We start from the raw sequence: 24,227 nt of genomic DNA, 5'->3' as shown, positions 1-24,227 counted from the left end.
CTAAAAGACATTAACAGAAAAAATGAAATAGCGGCAAAAAGAAATACAAGTTGCACGAATGATACTTTCGCAAATAACTTACTTGTACTCGGTCTGTTCTACTCCATAATCAAGATGAAGATGCCGAAGATGAGAAAAAGCTCCCTCGAAATCATCATCCTCCAAACATTTCTTTATAGCATCCAAGTGTGCCAACTGAAAGCTCCTCTGTATTCGACCAAGAACCTTGACACCCTGATGAGACGAACGCAACCCCTCCTCCACTTCATTCCCCACACTGGCCGCGACATCGGAACCAAACGAATCCGACAACCGCACCTGCTTTTGAACATTCTCACACAACGCATCAAAAACCTCCGCGTGATCAAGAAAAATCCTCCGCAGATGCTTCAACTCCTCCTCGGACACCAAAGGAACGTCATCACCCTTTAATCTTCTCAAACCTAAATCTAAGATCCTATTCAAAACCTTAAAAGAATCGCTATCTACAGAAGTAATTTCCGACGATTTAGACAAGACGATCTGTATCAACAAAAGAAACTCGGCCTTCAAGCGAAGGATCTCCGAATCGGAGTTCCCGATCGAGGAGGTGGATTCGTAATCTGTGAGCTCGAGGGCGGAGAGCCATGCGAGATGGGAAGGAGAGGAGCAGGTGGGTGACCAGAGAACGCCGTCGATTCGACCGCCTTCGAGGACGATGGTTCGTAGGAACGCGAGGGCGAGGTCAGGGTTCCTCCTCCGGAGACTGAGGAGGGAAGCCCTTAGGCCTTCGAATTGGCCAAGGAAGAGGTGGTTCCCGGCGACTCTGGAGAGCAACGCAATCTCCTTCTCCATGGATGGGTGACACAGGATGGCTAGGATTAGGGCTCTTCAGGCGGGGGAGGAGGTCGGAGCCATGATTCGTGCAAGCTCTCTCTTGTTCTCGGTTCGTAGAAGCACGGGTTTGGACGTTACTCGTCAAGGAGAGGAGGGAGAAGCCAAGGACTCGGGAGAGATGGGAGGGAAGGAATCTCGAGGCACTCCCAGCTTTTGGATCGGACCCTTAACCCGGTTTCGTATTGGATCGGATACTGGATCCGGTAACCATTTGGGCCTCCACTCGAGTTTAGCGTTTAAGATGTAGGTTAGTTTTCAGATCATTTATTTGTCTCTTGCTGCAAAGAACCAGCAATGTCCTCTCTAGAAACGAAAAGCTGTCGAATTTGGTTAGAATTATGTTGTTTAAAGGACCTCTTATTCCATTAATCTTTGAATGGTCAACGGGTTAGTGTTTCGATGTCGATTGGTCAATCAGTTGAGCTCCTCGAAAGTCACCCTGCCGTTCGTTGGATCGCGTGCTTAAGCCGTTCTTTAAAAACTAGATCCATTTGCTACGTAGACTGACTCAATAATGGAGCATGCACAGAGCTACAATCTTTGTAAGAAATGCTCATAAATAATTAGAGTCGATCAAACCCATTTTATAGTAATAGATTTGAAGCATCTACGTCTACCAATTCAAAGGTAAAATTTTTGTTTAAAATAAAAATAAAAATTAATACATAATATTACTCGTATCGTATATTATATAATTACCATATCTACAACTGGAAAATAAGCTTGTGGGGCCTCCGGAACCACCAACCGACGCTTTCCACGTCAGTCTACGCCGGGAAATGACGTCAAGTTGAGACCGCCGCCACCTCCTCCTCTCCTTCTCTCTCCACCTTCTTCAGCTCCTTCTTCCGGCTCGGATTATTCTCTCTCCTCCCTTCAAAACTAACACTCAAATCCACGAACGCCCGCAGAATAAATTTATGCACGCGTTTGTCATTAAGCTCCAAGTAGCAGAACAGCAGCTCCTCCATGAAATCCCAATCCAATGGACAGTATTTATCAACGTGGCGCGCATCGACCATCTCCTGCATGGATCGCCGGAAATCCTCGTAGGGCTCCTTCGATAAGGTCATCACCGCCACCCCGTCCCCCGTCGACGACGACGAAGACGAGGACAGCGACAGAGATTCTTCGACGACGGAGCTCGACGCGCTTTTCGACACGAAGAAGCGATCGGAAGGCCGGATCGGGCGGTCGGTGTCGTACCGCGGGGGCGACGAGCTATCCGACGTGGCGTCGTCTGTCGGCGAGTTATAATCCCCGTCGTTGACGTAGAGCGAGCGGAAGTTGTCGAAGAGGAAGCGGTCGACGTCGGAGAGCGTGGCGGCGTGATCGCCGGCGGCGTCGCGGCTCTCGGCGAAGGATGGGGTTTTAGGGTACTTGCATGCGGAGAGGAACCAACTGGTGGTGGAAGTGGTGGTGGTTGGGTTATTCGGGAGGTGAATAGTTGGAATCTTCTTGAGTTTCTTGGAGAAGTAGAGTTGGAGTGATCTGTGGAGCTTCTTCTTCTTCTTCCCCATTTGAAGATCTCCTTCTTAATTCTCTTAGCCGAGAGAGATCTAGTAGGTGGATCTTTTGGCTTCTTATTTATGTGTAAGGATGACTTGTACTAAACGTTTTAGGTTTTGGTGGGGGTAATTAAATTCTAGTTTTCTTTAGTTTATGATACCAGAATGTTACATTAGTTAATTTTGAATGAGAGGTTTTCATAATTTTATGAGACTGGAAACGTTACATTTTGATTACTAATTAATCACTCTGTGGTCAATGATCTATATCTGACTTTGCTATCCTTTGGGCTTTGCATGTGGATGTAATATATTTTGGAGTAATAACAATAAAATGAAAAAGATTAGTTTTACTTATTTTTAATCTAGGAGGAAGCTTTGCTTGATTAATATGAGAGGACTTTAAAGAGTCAAAAACTAACAGGAGGAATCCTATGGGCTTTAGCTCATAACATGGAGCAAACTATGGAAATGGAGATTTAAATGACAGACTCCATGTGCCAAATCTTTAAATAACTCAACCAATTTTGACTCACAGAGCTGGCCTATTGAATCCTTGCATGTGCAATTAGCTCAAATCTAGAATAATTTTAACAATTCTTTTATTAAAAAAAGAAAAAAGAAAAAGTAACAAGTAATAACCCACATTTAACTGCTACTAATTACTACACAATTATGACAACCAATGGGAAGATTATATATGTACTTCTCTGTGGCATCCAAACCCACTCATCTTGTATCCCACCAAAAGGTGAGTCAGGATCAAAGGCATGCAAAGTAACAAGTGATCCAAATTGTTCCACTCTGTTAGCTATGTTCAAGTCCCTTGTCACAACCCCAGGATCAAAGGCTATGTTCAAGTCCTACATTTCCTGGTTGACTTCACACCCAAGTCAACGTCGTCTTTGTCCCCCTCAGCAACGTTGGCTAGCTATCACCTTTCGTCGATACCTCGTCTCAAACGTTCTCCCTGTAGATTAATTCCAACCATTGATTACTATAGCTTGGGTAATGCAACACTGGCATATTTCTATCTCAGTACAAGACTAACACAAGTGCGAACAGAGACATGCATATGAGATCTAGAAAGCGGATAAAGTTCAGGATAGGATGTCACCTGAGACGGGAATCCACGAATTGGTCATTGATGAATAGCTTAATGCGAACTTTATCTCCGGTATCTTGTAGATATTAAGTTTCTTCTTATTCTCAAAGATATCCCTTCTTCTGTGTTGTGGGAGAGAAGATTTGCCTCTTTATATAGTTTGTTTTGAAGTTGATAACTGTAAACTATGTCGTCAAAGGAGAAGGGTGATGCATCTAGATGAACAAACTGGCAGAATACAAGTTGGTGGTCTTTTAATAATTTGCCTAATGATTTTTCTCTTTCCAAGTTCGAACAAGATGGGGTATAAGAGAATGTCTCTTCTTGACAAAGTCGCGTCTTGTTCAAACGAACTACGGCACTTAACTGGGAACTACGAAGTGATGGGGAAAAGTATTAAGAAACGGACTTCAGATCATAAAATAGTCGATAATTGAATGTTACATGAAGTAGCCAAAGTAGCATAAAGTTCCATAAGTTCTCAGCAGAGTTTATAAGCCAACTTTATTCTCTGGAGGAATAAATTACAGCCATGGTGAATCATAAAGGGGAGTGACGACGGATTTAACGTGAAGATACTTGTTGAGTGCATCCAATCCCATGTCTCTCCCAAATCCACTCATCTTGAAACCGCCAAAGGGACAATCCGCGTCGAAGGCAAAGTAGCAGTTTATCCAAATTATCCCTGCACGAATAGATCTGGATACCCTGTTAGCTGTGTTCAAGTCCTTGGTCACTATTCCAGCAGCCAGCCCATACTTTGTATTGTTGGCTTTCTCTATTGCCTCCTCAATGGTCCTGCATAAAAGGCAAGTTAAAGAGAATAAGCTCTCAGAAACAAATGTTTGGCAATATAACTTCTTTAGAATTGGATAGATTCTTTGGCAATTTGTTCCTCCGCCAGAGATGTGGCGGAAATGTCTGTGATTGAGTAAATAGTTTTGTAAATAAATGTAACATAAGAATTTATCTTGTATCACTAGATCTTGACTTTTTGTTTTTGTTTTTCTTAGTGATAGTATTTCTTACTAGTTTCAGAACCAGTTCAAGTTGCCACCAGGAATTCGAGTTATACTTACTTGAACTTCATGAGAGACATTACAGGTCCAAAGATTTCATCTTGTGCTATCAGCATATGATCCTGGCAAGAAAAAGATGTATTTAATGTGTGTCAAAATCTTCTTGCATTTATCTAAGTGGAAATTTTTCAGCAATTCAATGTGATATTGTACCTTGACGTCAGTAAAGATTGTGGGTTCAATATAGTACCCTTGATCACCACAGGGCTTTCCTCCAGTAAGCAATGTGGCTCCCTCTCTCTTGCCATCCTCAATATACCGAAGAACTTTCTCAAATTGTGCCTTATCAACCTTCAACCAGAGGATAACAGAGTGTTTGAGATTGAATAACATGGCCACTTCATAAAAGCAGAGGCTGATTGAAACAAAACGTTCAAGGCAATCTCATTTAAGAGTTAATCGATTCAAATAGAAGAGTTAAGTAATTGTTTGTATTAGGCAGTATTCCAGGGAACATTCTTACATTTATAACACAAGGGAATATATCACAAGCAAGAATAAAGCAGAAAAGAGGTATCTCACAAGCATACTTGCATTGTCTACTTGGGGGTAGAAAAAATAATGCCGATCATTTTTCTATGGAGAAATAAATGTTTCCTATGCTTTGAATTTACCACTAGGTAATCATTTAGTTATACATAATTACATACCTGAGGACCTTGATTAACATGGGGATCAAATGGGTCTCCGACCACCCATGTTTTCGCACTTTCTGCTGCCTTCTTCACAAACTCATCGTAAATTCCTTCTTGAACATAGATACGAGATCCAGCAACGCAAACTTCTCCCTACAACATATCACCAAAATATTTTCTTTACGTGCCTTCTCCATTGATTATCTTTTTGTCTCTTGAGAGAAATTTATGAGTAAATTTTGAGAAGTGGATCAAAACCTTGTTCAAGAAGCTGGCAACGCGCGCTAGATTAACCGCCATATCCACATCAGCATCATCAAAGATAATGAGAGGGCACTTGCCACCCAATTCAAGTGAAACAGACTTCAAGTTGCTTCTTGCTGCTGCCTCCATCACTGCGCGCCCTACTTCAGTTGAGCCTGTGAAACTCACCTGAAAGGTATGACACTCAATTCTTGAGATCAATGAATAGTCTCCAAATTTAAGAAACAAAGAGATTAAAATAAAAGAACCACCTTGTCAATTTCCATATGAGAGGCAATGGCAGCACCTGCCGTCGGACCAAACCCCGTAACGACATTGAGCACCCCATCAGGGATGCCAGCCTGCAGTTAGTTAAGTCAAAAGTAATACCTAAAAATGGCATGAGTTGATTGCTATATAACATTTAGGAGTCTCATACTCTATATCAAGTATAGAATTCTCTCAGCATCATTCAATTCATCTTATTTAGCTCCTTGGAATGAAACTTCACACAAGAAAAGAAACAGTATACCTGCTTAGCCAGATGGGCATAATAGAGGGCAGAGAGTGGAGTTTGCTCAGCCGGCTTGACGACCATAGTGCAACCAGCAGCCAAGGCTGGACTAACCTTAAAGAAGAGTATAGTTGAAGGGTAATTCCACGGTACGATGTGCCCCACGACTCCGATCGGCTCTTTGAGCGTGTACCCCTGGCATTGCTGCAAACACTTAAGCGTCTCGCCGTGGATCTTATCGGCGGCGCCCGCGTAATACCGGAGCAAGCGCGAGACACCGGGAATGTCCATGAGCTTGCCATGGCTGAACAACTTTCCGGCGTCCAAGCTATCCAATGCTGCCAGTTCTTCTACGTTTTCGTCGATCAAGTCGGCGAATTTTGACATGATTCTTCCCCTCTCCTGATGAAATGTGCACGAGGAAGGGGAAAAAATAAATTAAAAAGAAGCAAAATTTAAACCAGAATGTGAACTCTCAGTGTTAGAGAGAGATGGGAGAAAGAGAGAGAGCGAGTCATACATAGCCCGACATGCGCGGCCAGACGCCATGGTCGAAAGCTTCTCTTGCCGCCTTCACGGCCAAGTCGACGTCTGCCTTATCGCCTTCAGCGATCCGAGCGGTCACCTCGCCCGTGCGAGGATCCCTCGACTCGAACGTCTTCCCTGCGGAGGCAAACCAAAAGTAGAAAACCACCGTTTGAAGTCGTCACCGTCTAAATACTCACCGCCGACATAGGCTGACCGATCGATTACAAATTATGAGAAATTTTTATAATCTACACCCTAAATTTGACCTTTATTATCAATTAACACATATCACTCCAACTCTCTATTCTACTTTAATTTAACTCATCTATACCGTAACTATTAGTTAAGCATACTAAATTACTAACGTCATCTTCTTTAGACAATACTGCGATTAACATATGGTGCCTTAAATTAGTTTACTTACTGCAATTAAGCTTGTCTAAATAAGATATAATAAATCTAGATACTGTAATTAGGTTGACAACTAGTGATTAGATATAAAAATTTAACACACAGTGATTAGCCCTCTGCAATCATGCAAGGCATGCGTCAACGTGGGGGCAATAAGATGCCGACCCGACTTTACCTAAGATACTCAATCTGACAAAAGAGATCTGTTCGAGTTATTAAATTAAATTGAATTAGACTCTCATTCCATTATTTACTTTAGTATATAAAAAGGCATGAGTTTTTTTATTATTATTTTCAATTTGTCTCTATTTTTTATATTTAGATTTTAAGAATTTTTATAGAATTATATCTATTTTATAATTTATACTTCAATTTTTTTTAATTTTATAATCTAACCGCTCATTTTTCACTATAATTCTTATTTAATAACTAACTAATATCATCAACTTATTAAAATACTCTTAACATTTTCTCTCAATTTTTTGTTCTTTATTATTATTATTAGTTTTTTCTTCCTTCCGAAGATAAAAGGAGGACTAAGAAGATAAGAATAATTTAAGTATTATATAAATTAGTTTATATATTATAACAAAACTTTTTTTCTAATATTATTTAAATTAATTTAAAATTTTAGAAAAAAAAGAGAGATAAATGAAATATAAGATGTGATTCATAGAAAATACTAAATTTTAAAATGCACTCGACAAAAAGAAAAGAATTGTCAGCCAAAAGAAAAGATGGTCAGCAAAGAGATGTCCTTCCCAATGAGAACCTCTCAGTACGGCAATAGTAATAGAGTAATCTACTTAGTGCTGTTGCTTACATCGACTCTTCTATTTAATTTTATAAAATTATCTTAGCCTCTCTCTACTATAGCTGTAAATTAGTATCAGAGGATCTAAAATTAATTGTACGAATAACTTTTAGTTAAAATAATCTAAGGGTAACTATTGGAATGAGACATTTCAAGAATATTGTATAATTAAAAGAGGCAATACATCACGAGAAATAAAAGAGAAAATTCATATAAAAATAAGCAATAATTTAGGAGGTCCCAGCTGGTGTAGTGATTGAAAAGAAAGGAATACAATACAAGATGCAGAATCTCTGTTTCAAGAAGAATGGCAGAGGATATGAACACTAAATTGAGAAGAAACGATAGCAACGAAGTAGAGGAAAGAGTGAGTACCAGAGATGGAGTCCACGAACTGTCCATTGATGAAGAGCTTTGTGAACTTTATCTTTATGTCCGGCATCTTGAAGCTCCCGTTAGAGTTTCCATTTGACTCACTCGACATAGCTCTGAAGCAGAGAGGGGGAAGAGAGAGAGAGAGAGGGATTTGGAGTGGGGCGATTAAGAGAAAGGTGAGAGAGAAAGAGAGGGATTTAGAGTGGGGCGATTAAGAGAAAGTGAGAGAGAGAGAGAGAGAGAGAGAGAGAGAGAGAGAGAGAGAGAGAGAGGACTTGGAGGGAGGGCGATTAAGAGAAGATAGGTGTTTGTTAAGAATTTGGTTGCAAATTCTAAAGTGGGTTTCCAAAGAAGTGGGTGGATTTTATTTTATTTGGTTTGGTTTTGTTTTGTTCTGTTTCTAATCCCGTGAAGAGGACGTGCAACATACGGACCTACTAAAGGAAAAGATGATAAAAATAGATTCAAAAGCAAGACAAGAACAGGAGAAGTATGCCAAACGAAGAGAGACGATAGCCAAGAATCATGATGTCCCTGCGAATTTTCTCCCCATTCAAATCAATTTTTATTAAAAAGAAAAGGAGCCAATTTTCTTGGCATTCATTATCTAAAAAATAAGTACAAATTAATAGATATCTCACAATGTCTCTGCAGTCTGCACCCACCCAAGAATGAGAAGGACCAGCTTCTCTCCAGTAGCAAAATGGATAGTAAGAGAGCTAGTGGAGAAGGGCCTGAAAGGGGAAGATCCAATCCTCCCTCTCATTGCCAGTTAAGCAGAGAGCAGTTTAAATTTTACTCTCAGGGCCACTAAAATGGTTCTATGTTCTACTAAGAGTTTGGTAGTCCCAGTTATCCTTCTTCCCCTAAACCCTAAACACTAGTTTAAGATAAATTGGTGTACAACCAAACACCATCTTTTCCTCAACCGGCTTAACAACCTTATTCAAGGTTAAGAAAATAAGAATAGCTAACCAAATTTAGGGAGTTAAACTACATCCAAACGCCACCTAAACTCTTATATGTCACACCTTTCACTGATGAAGCCAGAAAGGAGATGAGCTAACAAGAGAGAAAGAAGAGGTCACCTAGAATGAATGACCATCATGCTTCATGCACCACTCAGAGGAAACTGACTAGACAAATAAGCACAAGGCTTACATGCCTATATCCATGTCATGCATATCAACAATACTAGCATTCAAGTTAAGGCCAAATCAGGAATTCATTACATGCAGGTTCCAAATGCTCTGTCTAACCTCATTTGCACCATAAAAGATTTTCTGTAAGACGACAAGTGAACAAAGTTGAGTGTAAAGCCTTGATACTTAGAAAGATCAAGTGCAGACTAAAACTGAGAAACCGGCGACCTTGTCGCTTGTATTCAATCAAGATGGCAATTATATCATCCACAAGTAACCATCTATCTATAGGTAGAGTGCTGGTACAAATTCAAATGGTATGAATAGCCTTGAGAAGAATGACCTACTGAAAACATGACTTACACATCCTTCCAAGCAAGTATGAAACCCTAAAGGATGCAATGGAGCAGATAATCAGCATTTGATCACATAATTGGTAAACCAAACTTAACCGCAACGAGAAAAACTAAACAAAACCATTTCCATATTCTAGTCATTCATAATATCACTCGCTTCAGATTAATATGATTGGAGAAATACTTGATATAAAAGAGGGGAAAATCAAACTTTACATCCATATAAGATAAACATATTGAGTAACACAAAAGTACGACTTTGCAAGAGCCTCAGTAAACGAAGATTCTTTGTCAGTCAGGTTGATTGAACTGGAAGGGAAGCACATTGTATTTGACAACTAATGGGAATTTGATACTGGAGATATACAATCAATCCAAGTCCACAATTCCAAAATTGGATAGGAGGATTTTCACTTGTTGAACAAAATCTGACCCTGTTGCATATTCCGTAAGCAAACCAACTGCGAACCCGAACATTGCCCATCTGTTTGAATATCAAAGTCAAGTCAGTCTTCAGGTAATTCTTATCTCAACTTATCAACTTTACAAGCAAACAACAAGCTAATCTTTCAATGCCAGCCAAAAAGAAAGCTAATGATCTACTGAATCCAGTTTATGAAAAGCTCATAATTCTTTCAGTTATGATGCTATCATGCTATCCTTCTTATGGAGTCATAACTCATATAAGAGAACAATCAAATGGAAATTTCAGCAGACAGACAATTTAGATTTGTACATTCAGAACAGAAAAGATAACCACAGAATTGAAATCTGTAGATAATACGGAGATAGGAGTAATAATATTTGTAGAGAGAGATGAATAAAATTTGTAAACATTCATAAAGAGTACTAAATCAACTTAAGAATTCCATATTCATATTATCTTACTATGAAATTTTACTGTAAAACCAACTTAAGCTCCCAGAAAAGAAACAGAACATTCAATATATATAGATATATACAAATTTTAGTTCAATATATGAACAGAGGCTTGGAATTCAACAAAAAGGAACCTTTTTCTTTCTGGATACATAAAATCAAACTCTAGATTACCTGCCATTGGCTATCTCGTTCTTCCCCAAGAAGCCAAAGAAGGGCCCTTGGCTCGCCTCCTCAAGCTTCTTCTGCCTGAAGTACTCCTGCAGCTCCTTCGCCACCTTCCTCTGATACTCCAACGTCACTACTGCCTCCTTCATTGCCGCAGGCGCCAGCGCCTCCACCGGCTTCGGAGGCGAAGGAGAAAGGGATGGAGGAGGAGTCAGAGGAGGTGGAGAGAGAGAAGGGGCCGCGGGCCTCCTCAGAGGACCTTCCGCCTTCGAATTCCTAATAATTGTAAGTGGCTTGGAGTATAGCTTGAGTGGCGAACCAAAAGGAGTAATCTTGATTTTGATAGGATAAATTGATGGAGCTATAGACATTTCTTTGTTGGTCCTTTTCTAATTCTGCTATTGTTTTGGTTTAGGGTTTCTTTGGAATGGAAGAGAGGAGAAGATGTTGAGAAGAAGGACGAAGAGAGAGAGAGAGAGAGAGAGAGAGAGAGAGAGAGAGAGAGAAACAAAAAGGATTACATCTAGAAGGTGTGGAGGAGATATAGCCAAGTTTTTGATGGAGAGATCACTGAAACTCAGCTGTGGTGTTGTAGTAGAGACTACTCATTTTACTCATTCTTCTTTGTCGATTTTAAGCTCTAAGAGAGAATAGCATTAAATCAATTTTACAAATTCTATTTTGAAATTATTGTCATTTTTGTCATAAAGCTTGTATTTTAATGGTGTTTTATTAATTTAGTAGGAAGTAATTCTAAAAAGTGGTAGGAATAAAATTATATGAAATAATTCTATAAGGTTAATTATTTTTCTCTAACTTCAACTACTAGAAAGGATAAAAACTTTAATTCTATATCTGTCATCTGAGCATCGCCCATTATTTCTATTAAAAAAAAAAGAAAAAAAATGATTGGACGCCGCCAAATACACAAATTGGATAGTCTCTTCATTCAAAGCTTCATCCTGGAATAGCTCCATGGTGTAATAATCCAAAAGTAAAAAAGAAATTAGCTTGCAAGAGAAATAAGCTCGTAAATATTCCAGTATCCTTCATTGCACTGTATTTTGCCCTTCTCAGGTATTAAGTGGTGGTGAGAGTACTTCCATTTGCCCTTCTCAGATAAGTATTTCCACTCGGGGCTCACTATCTATTAAGTCAACCATTAAATTAAAAGTCCAAAACATATCCAGATTTCACTTTAAATGTAAGTGAATTAGAAGTAGGCAGCCAACAAGATCAGTATTCGCAGAAACAAAGATCGAATTTCTGAAAGCAAAAGAAGAGCACATGGCCAAAAAATAATGGATAAAGGCGTAGATTGATGAAAGTAATTTTTATAGCACAATGGAAGGTAATACACCAAAGGAACAAAAAAGAGAGCACAATAAAGTAAAAGAGCCAAGATCAACAAAATTGAAAATTATGGAAAAGATGCTATGGGGAACCAACAAAAGAGCAGACAAAATTTATCCTAATTGTAGCATGTTTATCTGTCGGAGCAATCAGCTTGAGGAATGTAGCTGCTCAACAATGTAGACAATTCAACTGGATGAAGTGATAGAGATTTGATTAATTCCAGTGCTTCTCAGAGCCATACCACGCTTTCCTAATGCATCCCATATCTATTCTACTGAATAACACACTCACATCTTCTGAAACCTTCGTGTTCAGATTCCTCATCGGATATGCCATCATTACTGTAAAGTACGAGTTATCCGTTAGTAATCAGATTTCAACAACAGTTTTATCAAAATCAGACGCACCCGATGTTACATGTATAATCAGTCAAGATTAAAGCATTTCTGAAAGCTAATAGAGAAGGAACAAATTTTGTCTACTTGGAAGTGATTTCAAGTAGACTTCAGCAAGTCAAATTTAAGGAGCCAAAACAAGCTTGTTCCCCTATATGGGGAGATACAAGTTGAGGCAACAAATTTCCACTTCTCAGGCTAATGGATACTAATTTTTTCCACATGCAATTGTTGCGGAATGAGCTGGAATTTGTGGCAAGGAAAGATCCAAGGAACGGATTTTCTAGGGAGAGTGGCCAAAGTAGACAGATTATGTGTCTTGCTGTTCATGATTACCATCATTCAAGGTATTGTAAATATGCTGTTCCCTGGTTCTTCTGCTACAAAACCTTGCTTCCTCCTACAAAACTTTGGACATTTGGTTAATGTAGTAACAGCAAGGATTCAATCTTTTGGCAGAATTATGGGAGGTAGGTGAGATGAATAGATACATGAAAGATACATGTAAAAGATGAAAACTTTAGGAAAATGATATAGTATACTTAACCTAATAAAAACATAATGTTTGAATAAGTTAGAGCTTTCAAATTAATCATCTTACAAATGAAATGCCATAAATATTTATGGAATGAAGTATTGAAGCTTTGTCAACTAAATAACATACTCTTCTCAATGACAAGAATATGAAGAAAAGGAGGCATCAGTGTTATTATAGAGGACATATAGCAAGTCAGCATGTATAATATGGTGAGACATGATAAAAGAGCTAGATAACTAGACTCATGTGCATCTCTGAACAATAAGAGACAGACATATAAAAGGAGAGCATGTAATCTAAAAGTTTTTAAGATTGCCCAAGTTAGATACCTGACTTCGAATTCCCTTATCTCAGCAAGCTCTTTCCCGCATGTATCAGTCCACTGAACTGTCCTCCTCTCAATACAACAAGCTATGCTACTTTGCACCTCTAATGATTCACGTGCATCCTCATCTTCACTAACTACCATAGAGCAGTCAGAAGAATGCCTTTTTCGGTTGCTCTTAAGACAACTCTTCCTCTCATTCGCAATGATAGCATCAGTAATTGATGCCTTGCTCCTGTTGGAAGTAGATGAGAAACCTGAATAACTCTCTGACTGGTGAGTGGAAACCACTTTACGAGGAGATGGTCCATCAAGTCCAGCAGGTGTGCACCCAAAGCAGATGAAGGAAGCACAACTACACGAGACATGGTCTTTTCTGGAAGCCAGCTGATATTCTGGCTCAACTTCTTGCTCAACTAGTCGGTATTGATTCCATGGTCGATTTCTAGTTGGCTTCTCTTCACTTCTCCGGCCAAGGAGCAGGAGAGCGAGACCATTGCTATACCCTGAAGCTGAAGAAGAAAAGAAGCCTCCTCCTTCCACAGACAGCAGCATTCCTTCTGTTCATCCAGTCAACATAACCTAAAATCTTCTAGCCAAGTAGTAGTATAAATGCGGACTGTTTGATAGTCGATACATCCACAGGAGCACCAGTCCCTTCTCTTCTTCTACATCATCTGCCTGCAAACTGTACACAGAAAAGGGTGGAAGAATGAAAAAGAATTAAAAAGGAGAAAAAGGAACAGCGTTCAGCTTGTTTGTTGATTGGATTCATCCATAAGGTTCTAATGTAAGTGTGACCTTTTATGCTATGATTTTGGTGTAGTCCAGTCATTCCTTACTTAGCAAGACTGGATTTCATTTTTCTTCCGGAAATCAAAGCATATCAGGATAAGGTTATAAAAGTTTGATTGACTGAAAAATGTCAGAAACTAAGATTTTTCTCATGTTTTTTCCATGATTAATACAGAAAACAGAAATCAGAAGATGACGTACTACAGTAAGATTTTAACACAGATTGCTACAATCATATGCACCTGTTTATATTCCCTTCAATAGTATCTCCTTACAAACACAAGGGTTCCTGAACCTTTATGATTGGTAACTCTAGTTCCTAGTCCACACTAACATCTGCTGCAAAGAAAAAAAAAATACAAAAGATGCAACCAATGAACTCGTACATTACTACTACTTGGAGTAAGCAGTTAAAAAAGATCCGACCAACATGTCTACAGAGCTATGGCCTTTATTTTCTTCATTTGCGGATTTTTATCCAAAAATAAAGCCTCCAAGACGCAAAGATTTTGCACAAAAATCACAAAAAGTACGGATAACAAAATTCAAATGGATTCTGCTGTACATTTACAAGAAATACAACTAAATACCTCCACAAAGCTGCAATTTTTTTTTCTCCAATAATATCTGAAGACGCAACATACCATCTAAAAGTATACACAACACGGAACTAATTGATAGATCTAAAAGATAGTAGACGAAGGCTTCGCCAAACGAGAGATCAATCGGATAAAAAGAGGCAAAACAAACATCTCATCACAAAAACCGAACTGCATTTGCTCTCAATCCAGCAGCAAGCTAGCTTTTCTCATTCCGAGACCTAGATAGCCTCGTATGCTGAACTAGTTACCTAAAAAGAACAAGGAAATGGATCGTTCGAACCTGAAAGGAGCTAGATCGATCAATCTACGCGAAGACGATGGTCGCACCGACTATTCGACTCATGGGTCGGAGATCTCAGAGTGTCTGGATCCTGGAAGCGAGCGAGGGCGGAGAGAAAAAGAAGGCAACTTGCAGAGGCCCGCTTTTTAAAGCGCCATTCCTGTAGTCGGCGAGGAATTGGGAATATGGTAATCCGCTTGCTTCCTAATTCGCCGATTAGTTGCTAATGACCCAAAAATAAATAATAAATAATAAATAATAAACCAATCTTATGTTGCCTCGTACTCGGGTGCAGGAAGTTTCTCCAGTCGCAGCTGCACAGCATCCGAACGAGTCTTCGCCACACTCTATCATTCTGTGTTGGTATTTATTCGGCTTTAGCGTCAGTATATCGGGTTGGGGATTGCCGAAGAGACTTCTCTCCCCCTTCTCTAGGGTTTCCTTCGATCGATCGGTCGGTCCATTCCCCTTCCTTCTTCGAAATCGTCGACGGATACATGGGGAGGAAGAGGAAGTCGGATGCGACACGTCTCGACGAGGTGGATCGGACGCTGTACTCCACGTTCTGTAGCGCAGCGAACTCGTTGTCGCAGCTCCACACTCATGCCATGAACCAGCAAAAGATCTCTTTTCAAGCTGGAGAACGTCACGCCTTAGTTCGTCTCCTTAACCTATCTATCCTTTTTCTAGGAATCTATGATCTCGCAGTAGTCGATTACTAGATAGATGGATGCTATGCTTCAGTTATATTAATGATGTTGTTGTTTGATGATCGATTCTGAGGTTTGCTGGATTCTTGAATCAATATGATTGGTCAAAGATTACATCTTTTGGTTGTTCGGATGGAATTTTGTTTCACCCCACTAGAAACAGGGGATTCAGTACAGTTGTGGTGAAATTATTATCTGTTATGAGTTTGGGGGCATTTAATAATCTATACTAGAAATTAAGCAAACTTTGATTACGTGATTGCTCTTTAAAGGCTGAATTTTACTTTTTAGAGAGACTATTTGCATATAAATTGCAGCGTGTAGAGACAGTTGTACTGTCTGAAGTATGTTTTCCTATTTGTCACTTTAGTCTTCTGCCAATTCAGTGAGATGTTTGGTTTGGTGGTTATCAAGTTACCTGCTGGTAATTGGTTTATGCAGGAGAAGCTTTACCAATGGATTTTGAGACAGCATGAAGAAGGTTCAAGGGTAGCCACAGCTGATGTAGTTGCTCATATTCAGGTTCTGTCATGCTTGATTTTCTTCCATTTTCTAGTATCTTCTTACTCTGGCTTTATGCTGTGGTATGCAATGTCAATGCCAATGTCAATGTGCCTCATTTCCTTGGTCAGCGACTTTATCCTTAATACAGTGTCCAGCTTTCCATGCTTCAATTGGTACATGTATTTTGCATAACTTATCTTGTCCTTAAATGTTAATGATAGAACTGTTTGTACTGATGTTATTATGTTTATCCATTCTTGAATGTTTCCTCTTGGTGAAAAGTGTATAATTCCTTATGGCATGATACCTTAAAACTTTTGAAAAGTAACACCCTTTTTAGGGTATGGTGCAAGTTTGCTTCCTCAACTTTATTGCAGGATAGCCCCTCTTGGCAACTGAACATTAAGATATGAGTGCCTGAGGAGAAACCGTTGCAATTAGTGAAAAAGTTCAGGTTACAATATATCTGCTTATAGCCATTGGTGTTCAGATATAGATGCAGGAAGCCCCTATTAACTGTAGCACCCCATGAATCAGGGCTAGATTAAGGGGGCATGTCCACCAGGAGTTTGGATTCCTCCACATGCCATGTTTGCTGCCCAGATCAGGACATGCTGCATCTTGGTGGGTGTACAAATGTAAAATGCAAAATAATGGAAGGATCTAGCTGATTATAGCATGCACTTCAACAGTTCAACCTAGCAGTTATTCATGTTTTTTCTTAACAAAACTTCTCTAGGTGATCTTAAACATTAAACACCGTTAACCTGGATTTATGATACTGCTGTATTCACACCAGCTTCTTTTCAATTTATTAATGCCCCTCTAAATGCCACATTAGCATCTGAATCCAATTTACGTTTTTCTTGTTCTGAATGTCAGAAGCATCACTACTTTCTCTGGAACAGTGAGCCTTACAGCTCTAGGAAATTTGAGTACTGACTGTCTAAGTCTAAAAGCATTTTGGACCTCTCTCTCTCTTCATTTTCCTCGTTTGATCCGTGTGGCAACTATTCTTGTATGCAGAATGAGATTGATTATGGAGGAGAGGATGCATCAATTTCCCCAAGATCGCCTTTTCCTACCCAGCATTCACAGAGCACAACACTCTTTACAAACTCGAGCATTCAACCCACATCTGGTTCATTTGTGCAGACTACTACGGGATTGGTGCCAAGAAGCAGTCTTCTTTCTGATCAGTCAAAAAATTCGGTTTTCTCAAATGCTCTATCTAGTCCTGTTCGGCGGAGCCTTCAACCTTATCATCTAGCACAGGGAGGTGGATATTGTGCAAATGGTGTTATGCACACTGGAAATGGTGGTAGGGACCATGAATTAAGCTCTCCAAGCAACAATAGGGAGACCAATTCTGCCAGCTCCAATGATTCATCTATGGATATGCATTCAGATAGCCCTACTCGTGGATCTTATTGATTGCACTACCAACGGACAAGCTTACTCCTGGTTGGTTCAGTATTGTATCTTTTATCCAGTCCAAGAGCCTCTCTAGTCCTGCTCCCTGTCGTGCAACCTGGAGTGAGATGTGAGGCAAGGGAAGGAGAGCTGTGAAATGTATCTTCATCTCAATCGGCCTCTCTAATTTGACCTTCTCTGCTGTTTTGTCTCATCCTATGGTGTTTCTTATCCTTCCTTCATCTTGGATAACTGCTTGTATTTACTTTTGTTGTGTTGGAAGCTAACTTATACAAGTGGTTGTGTTGGATATATTGCATTTGTTTACAGATAGCGAGCAGCATCTGGTGCAAGGAATATTTACTGAAAGTTGATAATACTACTTTTACAAAGAGAAATTGGAAGCCTGCATTTCTGATAGAACTTTGAACGCTCTATTCTGTCTTTTTTTTTCCTTTGGTTAATTTAACTATCTTGCTTTTATCTTCACTGAGGCACATGTGTGAATTGTTACTATTCTGCTACTGGATATATATATATATATATATATATAGCTAAGGGGAAATAATGCTGCCTAGTTCATAATTTTTCTCCCAAACTTTTGCTTTTAAAGAGCTAGGTGTTAGTCCTCTGAGTTCACAGGGATATCAGCCCATATGATCATATAGCCTGCGGCCTGTTAAATGACCTTCTTAAAGAGACGCACATCCACTATGATATTGGTGGTCAAATAACCCTCTCATTTTTGTAGCCAGTCCTAGCATTTAATTCTCAACTGCAGGTGCTCTTACTGATGCTTCCTCTTCTGAGCAAGCCTATAATCTCTTTACGATTTACAGAGGAAAGTGGACAAGGACACGGAATTTGATGATGGCCAAAACCCAAAGCTAAAGGGGTAAATACTTTGATTCAACAATCACTTCTTCCACATAGACAACTGTGTGTCCACAGTCTACACCAATACTAGTGTGTAGTGGGGGGACCTTCAATCGTTGGATAGTCACTTTCAGTTCCCATGCCGTGCCAGTCCTGAGTTCCTCCATTGCATTGGAGCCATCATTCCACAAAGGCAATGGAGAGCTGAGGAGAGAACCAAAAAAGAAAAAAAGAAAGTAATTATCCATAGTGTTTGATCGTAAAATAAGTTTAAAATCTAGTGTTAACTATACTAATTTCGTAATTAACATACATACACACGTATGCTCAGGGGTTGGTCCCTGTTACCTGTTACAGTTGGAATGAATGCTGGGCCATAATTACGTCCAGTACCTAGTAGATGCTTAAGTGGACCATCAATTAGATCATCAATAAGATCACAGGCCCAGCTTAAGCTTAATGGTTGGGAAATCGGAACCACCTCGAGTTCCTTCATTCCACGGTTTCCTTTTTGCATATCACCACCTACATTCTTGCCTTATTACGAAAAACACTTTTTCTAAGATTTTTTTTTTCTCTCTCTCTCATTCATTAATAATAATAATAATAATAATAATAATAATAATACAATGAATAGCAATCCATTCCCCTCCTCATAATTCTCTCTCTCTCTCTCTCTCTTTTCCACTTGTATCACTCAGCAGTGACCACCTTCACCTCAGTCTCAATAAAAGGGATGGGACCCAAGAAGGCCCCCACTTTGTCTTCTCCTCCCAATTATTGACTCCCAAGTCCTATCACCCTCGCACGTGCGGCACTACTACACCTCCCTCCCCGTCACCCTGTGATCCCAAAAGGAGGTACACCCAATCCAACGGCCAATAACAATCCTAAAGTTGTGTACTGTCTCGTCCAATCAGGTGCACCACATGAGTTGGATCACAGATACGTGGTCCCGCCCTTCCAATATTGACGTCCTCATCTCGCGCTGCGCCGTCCGATCCAAACATATCGACCGACTGAGATCACCCCAGAGGAAATCCACGGTTGCCACGTCCCTGTCAGAGGACAGTCCCACGTGGCAAGGTCGCAAATGTGGGCCCCCCCCTCCGTCTCTTCGCGGGTTTCAGTGCCGGAGTCTGGCTAATAATTATTATAACTCGCGCAAAATCTCTGGCCCACCCACATGCCCACAGCGTAGGCCTAATTTGGGTTCTGTTTCGGGGTCAAACAAATCCGGTGCGGATAAGGGAGAGGTTAGTGAGGGACACGTCGGCAGCTATTATTAAACGCACGGGTGTGTGTGTGTGTGATGCGTAACACCCCATGGTTACTTTTCTTTTTCTTTTTTCCTTCACCTTTTCCGAGCTATGGATAAAATTTCTTTTTAGATATTTTTATCCTCCCTCTGTTTGTCCTCTTCCTCTTTTCCCTTTGCCCTTTTAAGCCCCTACTAGATTCGGCGAATACCGCCCGTTGGATGCCTGACCGATGAGATGGACGGACGAGATACATTGTTTCTCGTCTAATCCTGAGAACTGCGACACGACGCCGACAACTCATTCGATGTCCCAAATGGCCTAACGTCTTGCCATAGATTCACGCGATCTCAGATTACGAAGAAGCCCTCGGATAACTTATCGAGGCTAGTGAATAGTAGTGTAGAACCTCGTCTTTTAATCAGAAAGGCAGGGGTACATCAGGAATTATGGAAAGTACTGTGAGGACGACCTCAACCGCACGCTTCAGATCGGATCTAAAGATTTTAAAGACAAAACCCTTCTCGAAGTAACGAAAGCCTCTGGATTCCGCACGCTTGGACCGTGACGCTATTTTTGTTCCCTACCTTTCTGACTAAACTACCCTTCACTATTCAGATAACCTATCCCGTTTTGCAAGGGCATTTTAGGGATATCAACCCCTATCACGTGATCCGGCCTTGATCGTAGCACTCATCAGCCCGTTCCGTAGACTGGGACGGGGCTGCTTCGGTAATTTAAACTAGGTTAAAATAATAATAATAATAAGAGCATCTTAATAATAAATTGTTACGTTGATTATAAAACGAAGTTAAATTAGCTGGTCACATGCCATGTCACTGAAACTAGATAAATAAATAACTCGTCCTCTTCCTCACACCCAAACTTTTTGACTCCCTTCTCCCTCCTTTTCCTCCCTTCTCCAACTCCTCCGAGGTCTCTAATGGCGGAAACTAAATCCTAAACCCGGAAAGCCCATGAGAAGAGATCGAAGGCAACTCGACCATTCTATGGCATTTCTCTTATTTCTACTCCTGCTCTTCCTTGGGGTTGAATCGAGCTTAGCTGGGGATTTGGAGCTACTTATCTCGTTCAAGAACTCTCTTCCGAACCCTGCAGTACTCCAAAGTTGGAACACTAACCAAGGGGCTTGCTCCTTCTCCGGTGTAGCCTGTAAAGCCGGCAGAGTCTCCTCCGTCGAGTTCCAAGACGTCCACCTCAGCGCCGACTTCCGGGCTGTAGTTGGTTCCCTCTTGGCACTCCCCAGCCTCGAGAATCTGTCGCTCCGCACCGGTAACATCACCGGGGCCCTAGCCTCCGCCGCCGGAGCTCGGTGTGCCCCCCAGCTCGTGCAGCTCGACCTCGCCGGAAACGGCCTCCGCGGCTCCGTAGCCGACGTCGCCTCCCTTGCCGGAGCTTGCCCTGGTCTCCGGTCGCTCAACCTCTCGGGCAACTCCGTCGGAGTCTCCCCCGTGGGAAAGGGGAGCTCCGGCTCTGGATTCGCCGTCGAAACCTTAGATCTCTCCTTCAATAAGATATCCTCCGAGGGGGACTTAACCTGGCTCTTCTCCAACCTCGGCGTCCTCCGGAGACTCGACCTCGACGAGAACCGGATCTCGGGCGGGGTCCCGGTGATCGCCAACTGCTCCTCGCTCCAGCACCTGGATCTCTCCTCGAACCTCCTCACTGGCGAGATCGGCGTCGGAGTCTTCGGCGGCTGCCAGAGTCTGCTCTACCTCAACCTTTCCGGCAACCACTTCGCCGGAGCCCCTCCCGCCGACCTCGCCACTTGCTCTTCCCTAACCACCCTCAGCCTTGCCAACAACAACTTCTCCGGCCCCATTGAAATCCTTACCGCTATGCCCAACCTCAAAACCCTCGAGCTCGCCTTCAATGACTTCAATGGCAGCCTCCCCGACTCCATCTCAGGGCTCTCTTCCTTGGAACTACTCGATCTCAGCTCGAATAGCTTATCCGGTTCTATTCCATCAACCCTTTGCACAAACCCCGGATTTGAGCTGCGAGAGCTTTACCTCCAGAATAACCTATTCACCGGTCCTATTCCCGAGTCTATCAGCAACTGTTCTGGCTTGGTATCCATCGATCTCAGCTTAAACTACCTCACCGGAGCAATCCCGGCCTCCATCGGGAAGTTGTCTTCCCTCCGAGATTTGATCATGTGGCAGAATCAGCTCCAAGGAGAGATCCCGGCCGATCTTTCCAACATCAAAACCCTAGAAAACCTCATCCTTGACTACAATGGGCTTACAGGAAACATCCCACCGGGACTCCTCAACTGTACCAGCTTGAACTGGATCTCCTTGGCCAGCAACCGGCTGAGCGGCCCGATACCCTCGTGGCTCGGGCAGCTCGGGAACCTCGTCATCCTCAAGCTCGGTAACAATTCATTCACCGGGCAAATCCCACCGGAGCTGGGCGACTGCAAGAGCTTGATTTGGCTTGATTTAAACAATAACCAGCTGAATGGGTCGATACCCCCGACCTTGGCGAAGCAATCGGGCGACATTGCTGTTGGATTGGTCACCGGGAAGCGGTATGTCTATCTCAGGAACGACGAAAGCAGCGAGTGCCGCGGGACCGGGAGTTTGCTGGAGTTTGGTGGGATCCGGCCGGAGGATTTGAACCGGCTGCCGAGCAAGCGGCTGTGCAACTTCACCCGTGTTTACATGGGCAGCACCCAGTACACCTTCAACAACAATGGCTCTATGATCTTTCTTGATCTCTCTTTCAATCAGCTGGAGGGGGAGATACCCAAGGAGATAGGCACCATGTACTACTTGATGATCTTGAACCTTGGGCACAATTTGCTATCTGGTTTGATCCCTCTGGATTTGGGAAATCTCCAACATGTTGCTGTCCTCAATCTGTCGCACAATGCTCTTGAGGGTCCGATCCCACCGTCGTTCTCGGCGCTCTCCTTGTCAGAGATCGATCTCTCAAACAACAAGCTGAATGGGTCAATCCCGGAGTTGGGTTCTCTGGCAACATTTCCGCCCTACCGGTACGAGAACAATTCGGGGCTTTGCGGCTTTCCTCTCCCTCCTTGTTCGGGGAACTCAGCTGGCAATGCAAACAGCGATCATCAAAAGTCCCACCGTCGGCAAGCTTCCCTTGCAGGGAGTGTGGCAATGGGGCTGCTGTTCTCCCTCTTCTGCATTGTTGGCCTGATCATCATTGCTGTGGAGAGCAGAAAGAGGCAGAAGAAGGATAATAGTAACAATTCGCGGGATATCTATATTGATAGCCGATCGCACTCCGGGACTGCCAACTCCATCTGGAAGCTCACCGGCACGAATGCCCTAAGTATAAACCTTGCCACTTTTGAAAAGCCTCTTCAGAAGCTAACCTTGGCTGACCTGCTTGAGGCCACCAATGGCTTCCACAATGACTACCTAATCGGTTCGGGCGGGTTTGGGGATGTCTACAGAGCCCAGCTCAAAGATGGCAGTGTCGTTGCTGTAAAGAAACTGATACATGTGAGCGGCCAAGGAGACCGGGAGTTCACCGCAGAGATGGAAACTATCGGAAAGATCAAGCAACGAAACCTGGTCTCTTTACTAGGATACTGCAAGGTTGGTGAGGAGCGACTTTTAGTCTATGAGTACATGAAGTATGGTAGCTTGGAGGACGTTTTGCATCGCCGGAAGAAGGGTGGGGTCAAGCTCAATTGGGCAGCACGGAGAAATATCGCTGTAGGGGCGGCCAAAGGTTTAGCATTCCTCCACCACAGTTGCATACCTCACATAATTCACAGAGATATGAAGTCCAGCAATGTTCTTCTTGATGAGAACTTGGAAGCAAGGGTCTCAGATTTTGGTATGGCGAGGATGATGAATGCAATGGATACACATTTGAGTGTGTCCACTCTTGCAGGCACACCTGGCTACGTCCCGCCAGAGTACTATCAGAGCTTTCGGTGCACCACTAAAGGCGATGTCTATAGCTACGGCGTAGTCTTGCTCGAGTTACTCACAGGGAGACCACCCACAGACTCATCGGACTTTGGGGATAACAATTTAGTTGGCTGGGTCAAGCAGCACTCGAAGCTTAAAATTATCGACGTATTTGATCCAGAGCTTTTGCGGGAGGATCCAACTCTAGAATTGGAGCTCTTAGAGCACCTTAAGATTGCATGTGCCTGCTTGGATGATAGACCATTGAGGCGACCGACGATAATGAAGGTGCTGGCAATGTTCAAGCAGATACAAGCGGGATCGACGGTGGATTCCTTCGCCTCTGCCCCTGCGGCCTCCGTTGATGGGTGTTATGGGATGGTGGAGATGAGCCTCAAGGAATGCAAAGAGGAGAAAGATTGATTAGCGGTCCTCCAAACCATTTGGCTTCCACACCTGACCATTTAAATGGTATGAGCAAATTTTCCCTGTAGTTTTATCAGTAAACCCTTTTATGTATCTACTGAAGCAGTATTTTCTTCTTAATTTTCTTCCTCCTCAGACATACGTTATTAGTAACAGTTGATATGTTGTACATATATAATGAATTTTCTTTAAAAATCGAAA

General features: G+C 41.9%; 7 protein-coding genes across 9 annotated transcripts in view; 2 read left to right on the top strand and 5 right to left on the bottom strand.

Annotated features, from left to right (window-relative positions):
- LOC140769912 (uncharacterized) overlaps positions 1–1,005 on the bottom strand; it is a 33,085-nt gene extending 32,080 nt beyond the window's left edge. Inside the window, exon 1 of the mRNA XM_073110809.1 lies at positions 83–1,005. Within this exon, the coding sequence (XP_072966910.1) occupies positions 83–834 (752 nt within the window). The 5' untranslated portion in view covers positions 835–1,005. The remainder of the gene's footprint in view (positions 1–82) is intronic.
- Positions 1,006–1,661: 656 nt separating this feature from the next.
- LOC140769755 (transcription repressor OFP14-like) lies at positions 1,662–2,396 on the bottom strand. The gene has a single exon (XM_073110616.1). It carries the CDS (start codon positions 2,394–2,396, stop codon positions 1,662–1,664), a length of 735 nt encoding a protein of 244 aa, XP_072966717.1.
- A 1,493-nt stretch (positions 2,397–3,889) lies between these two features.
- On the bottom strand, positions 3,890–8,411 carry LOC140771128 (aldehyde dehydrogenase family 2 member C4-like). The gene is made up of 9 exons (XM_073112537.1): positions 8,089–8,411; positions 6,481–6,623; positions 5,979–6,362; positions 5,719–5,808; positions 5,462–5,635; positions 5,219–5,356; positions 4,722–4,859; positions 4,569–4,630; positions 3,890–4,287 (listed from the first exon to the last, which is right to left on the bottom strand). The coding sequence occupies exons 1-9, from the start codon at positions 8,195–8,197 to the stop codon at positions 4,014–4,016; spliced, it is 1,512 nt and encodes a 503-aa protein (XP_072968638.1). The 5' UTR covers positions 8,198–8,411; the 3' UTR covers positions 3,890–4,013.
- A 1,332-nt stretch (positions 8,412–9,743) lies between these two features.
- Positions 9,744–11,194, bottom strand: LOC140770443 (light-harvesting complex-like protein OHP2, chloroplastic). The gene is made up of 2 exons (XM_073111642.1): positions 10,640–11,194; positions 9,744–10,070 (listed from the first exon to the last, which is right to left on the bottom strand). Exons 1-2 carry the CDS (start codon positions 11,002–11,004, stop codon positions 9,956–9,958), a joined length of 480 nt encoding a protein of 159 aa, XP_072967743.1. The 5' UTR covers positions 11,005–11,194; the 3' UTR covers positions 9,744–9,955.
- Positions 11,195–11,916: 722 nt separating this feature from the next.
- LOC140769972 (uncharacterized) lies at positions 11,917–15,117 on the bottom strand. 3 transcript variants are annotated; one of them, XM_073110901.1, is made up of 3 exons: positions 14,925–15,114; positions 13,252–13,935; positions 11,917–12,330 (listed from the first exon to the last, which is right to left on the bottom strand). In XM_073110901.1, exons 2-3 carry the CDS (start codon positions 13,800–13,802, stop codon positions 12,261–12,263), a joined length of 621 nt encoding a protein of 206 aa, XP_072967002.1. In that variant the 5' UTR covers positions 13,803–13,935; positions 14,925–15,114; the 3' UTR covers positions 11,917–12,260. The 3 variants fall into 3 exon arrangements, with proteins under 3 accessions (XP_072967002.1, XP_072967003.1, XP_072967004.1); XM_073110902.1 differs by lacking the exon at positions 14,925–15,114 and adding an exon at positions 14,285–14,861; XM_073110903.1 differs by lacking the exon at positions 11,917–12,330 and adding an exon at positions 12,345–12,784 and having other exon boundaries at positions 14,925–15,117.
- Positions 15,118–15,306: 189 nt separating this feature from the next.
- Positions 15,307–17,962, top strand: LOC140769971 (uncharacterized). The gene is made up of 3 exons (XM_073110900.1): positions 15,307–15,580; positions 16,076–16,156; positions 17,165–17,962. Exons 1-3 carry the CDS (start codon positions 15,422–15,424, stop codon positions 17,570–17,572), a joined length of 648 nt encoding a protein of 215 aa, XP_072967001.1. The 5' UTR covers positions 15,307–15,421; the 3' UTR covers positions 17,573–17,962.
- Positions 17,963–20,552: 2,590 nt separating this feature from the next.
- LOC140770142 (brassinosteroid LRR receptor kinase BRI1-like) lies at positions 20,553–24,227 on the top strand. The gene has a single exon (XM_073111165.1). It carries the CDS (start codon positions 20,664–20,666, stop codon positions 24,021–24,023), a length of 3,360 nt encoding a protein of 1,119 aa, XP_072967266.1. The 5' UTR covers positions 20,553–20,663; the 3' UTR covers positions 24,024–24,227.

Source organism: Typha angustifolia, chromosome 11 (genome assembly GCF_048772165.1).
Source record: "Typha angustifolia cultivar Huaian chromosome 11, ASM4877216v1, whole genome shotgun sequence".
NCBI classification, from domain to species: Eukaryota; Viridiplantae; Streptophyta; class Magnoliopsida; order Poales; family Typhaceae; genus Typha; species Typha angustifolia.
This window is presented reverse-complemented; position numbering and strand designations above follow the sequence as displayed.

Bases quoted from the DNA above. Each gene is read 5' to 3' on its own strand.
- LOC140770142 (XM_073111165.1), top strand. From the start codon at position 20,664: ATGAGAAGAGATCGAAGGCAACTCGACCATTCTATGGCATTTCTCTTA.
- LOC140769972 (XM_073110901.1), bottom strand. From the start codon at position 13,802: ATGCTGCTGTCTGTGGAAGGAGGAGGCTTCTTTTCTTCTTCAGCTTCA. The intron at 12,331-13,251 runs GTATCTAACTTG...CGTACTTTACAG, and splicing joins ATAAGGGAATTCGAAGTCAG to TAATGATGGCATATCCGATG.
- LOC140771128 (XM_073112537.1), bottom strand. From the start codon at position 8,197: ATGTCGAGTGAGTCAAATGGAAACTCTAACGGGAGCTTCAAGATGCCG. The intron at 5,357-5,461 runs GTTTTGATCCAC...GATATGTTGTAG, and splicing joins TTGCCAGCTTCTTGAACAAG to GGAGAAGTTTGCGTTGCTGG. The intron at 4,288-4,568 runs GTAAGTATAACT...CCTTTTATGCAG, and splicing joins ATGTCTCTCATGAAGTTCAA to GACCATTGAGGAGGCAATAG.
- LOC140769971 (XM_073110900.1), top strand. From the start codon at position 15,422: ATGGGGAGGAAGAGGAAGTCGGATGCGACACGTCTCGACGAGGTGGAT. The intron at 15,581-16,075 runs GTTCGTCTCCTT...TGGTTTATGCAG, and splicing joins CTGGAGAACGTCACGCCTTA to GAGAAGCTTTACCAATGGAT. The intron at 16,157-17,164 runs GTTCTGTCATGC...TCTTGTATGCAG, and splicing joins ATGTAGTTGCTCATATTCAG to AATGAGATTGATTATGGAGG.
- LOC140769755 (XM_073110616.1), bottom strand. From the start codon at position 2,396: ATGGGGAAGAAGAAGAAGAAGCTCCACAGATCACTCCAACTCTACTTC.
- LOC140770443 (XM_073111642.1), bottom strand. From the start codon at position 11,004: ATGTCTATAGCTCCATCAATTTATCCTATCAAAATCAAGATTACTCCT. The intron at 10,071-10,639 runs GTAATCTAGAGT...ATATTCAAACAG, and splicing joins AACGAGATAGCCAATGGCAG to ATGGGCAATGTTCGGGTTCG.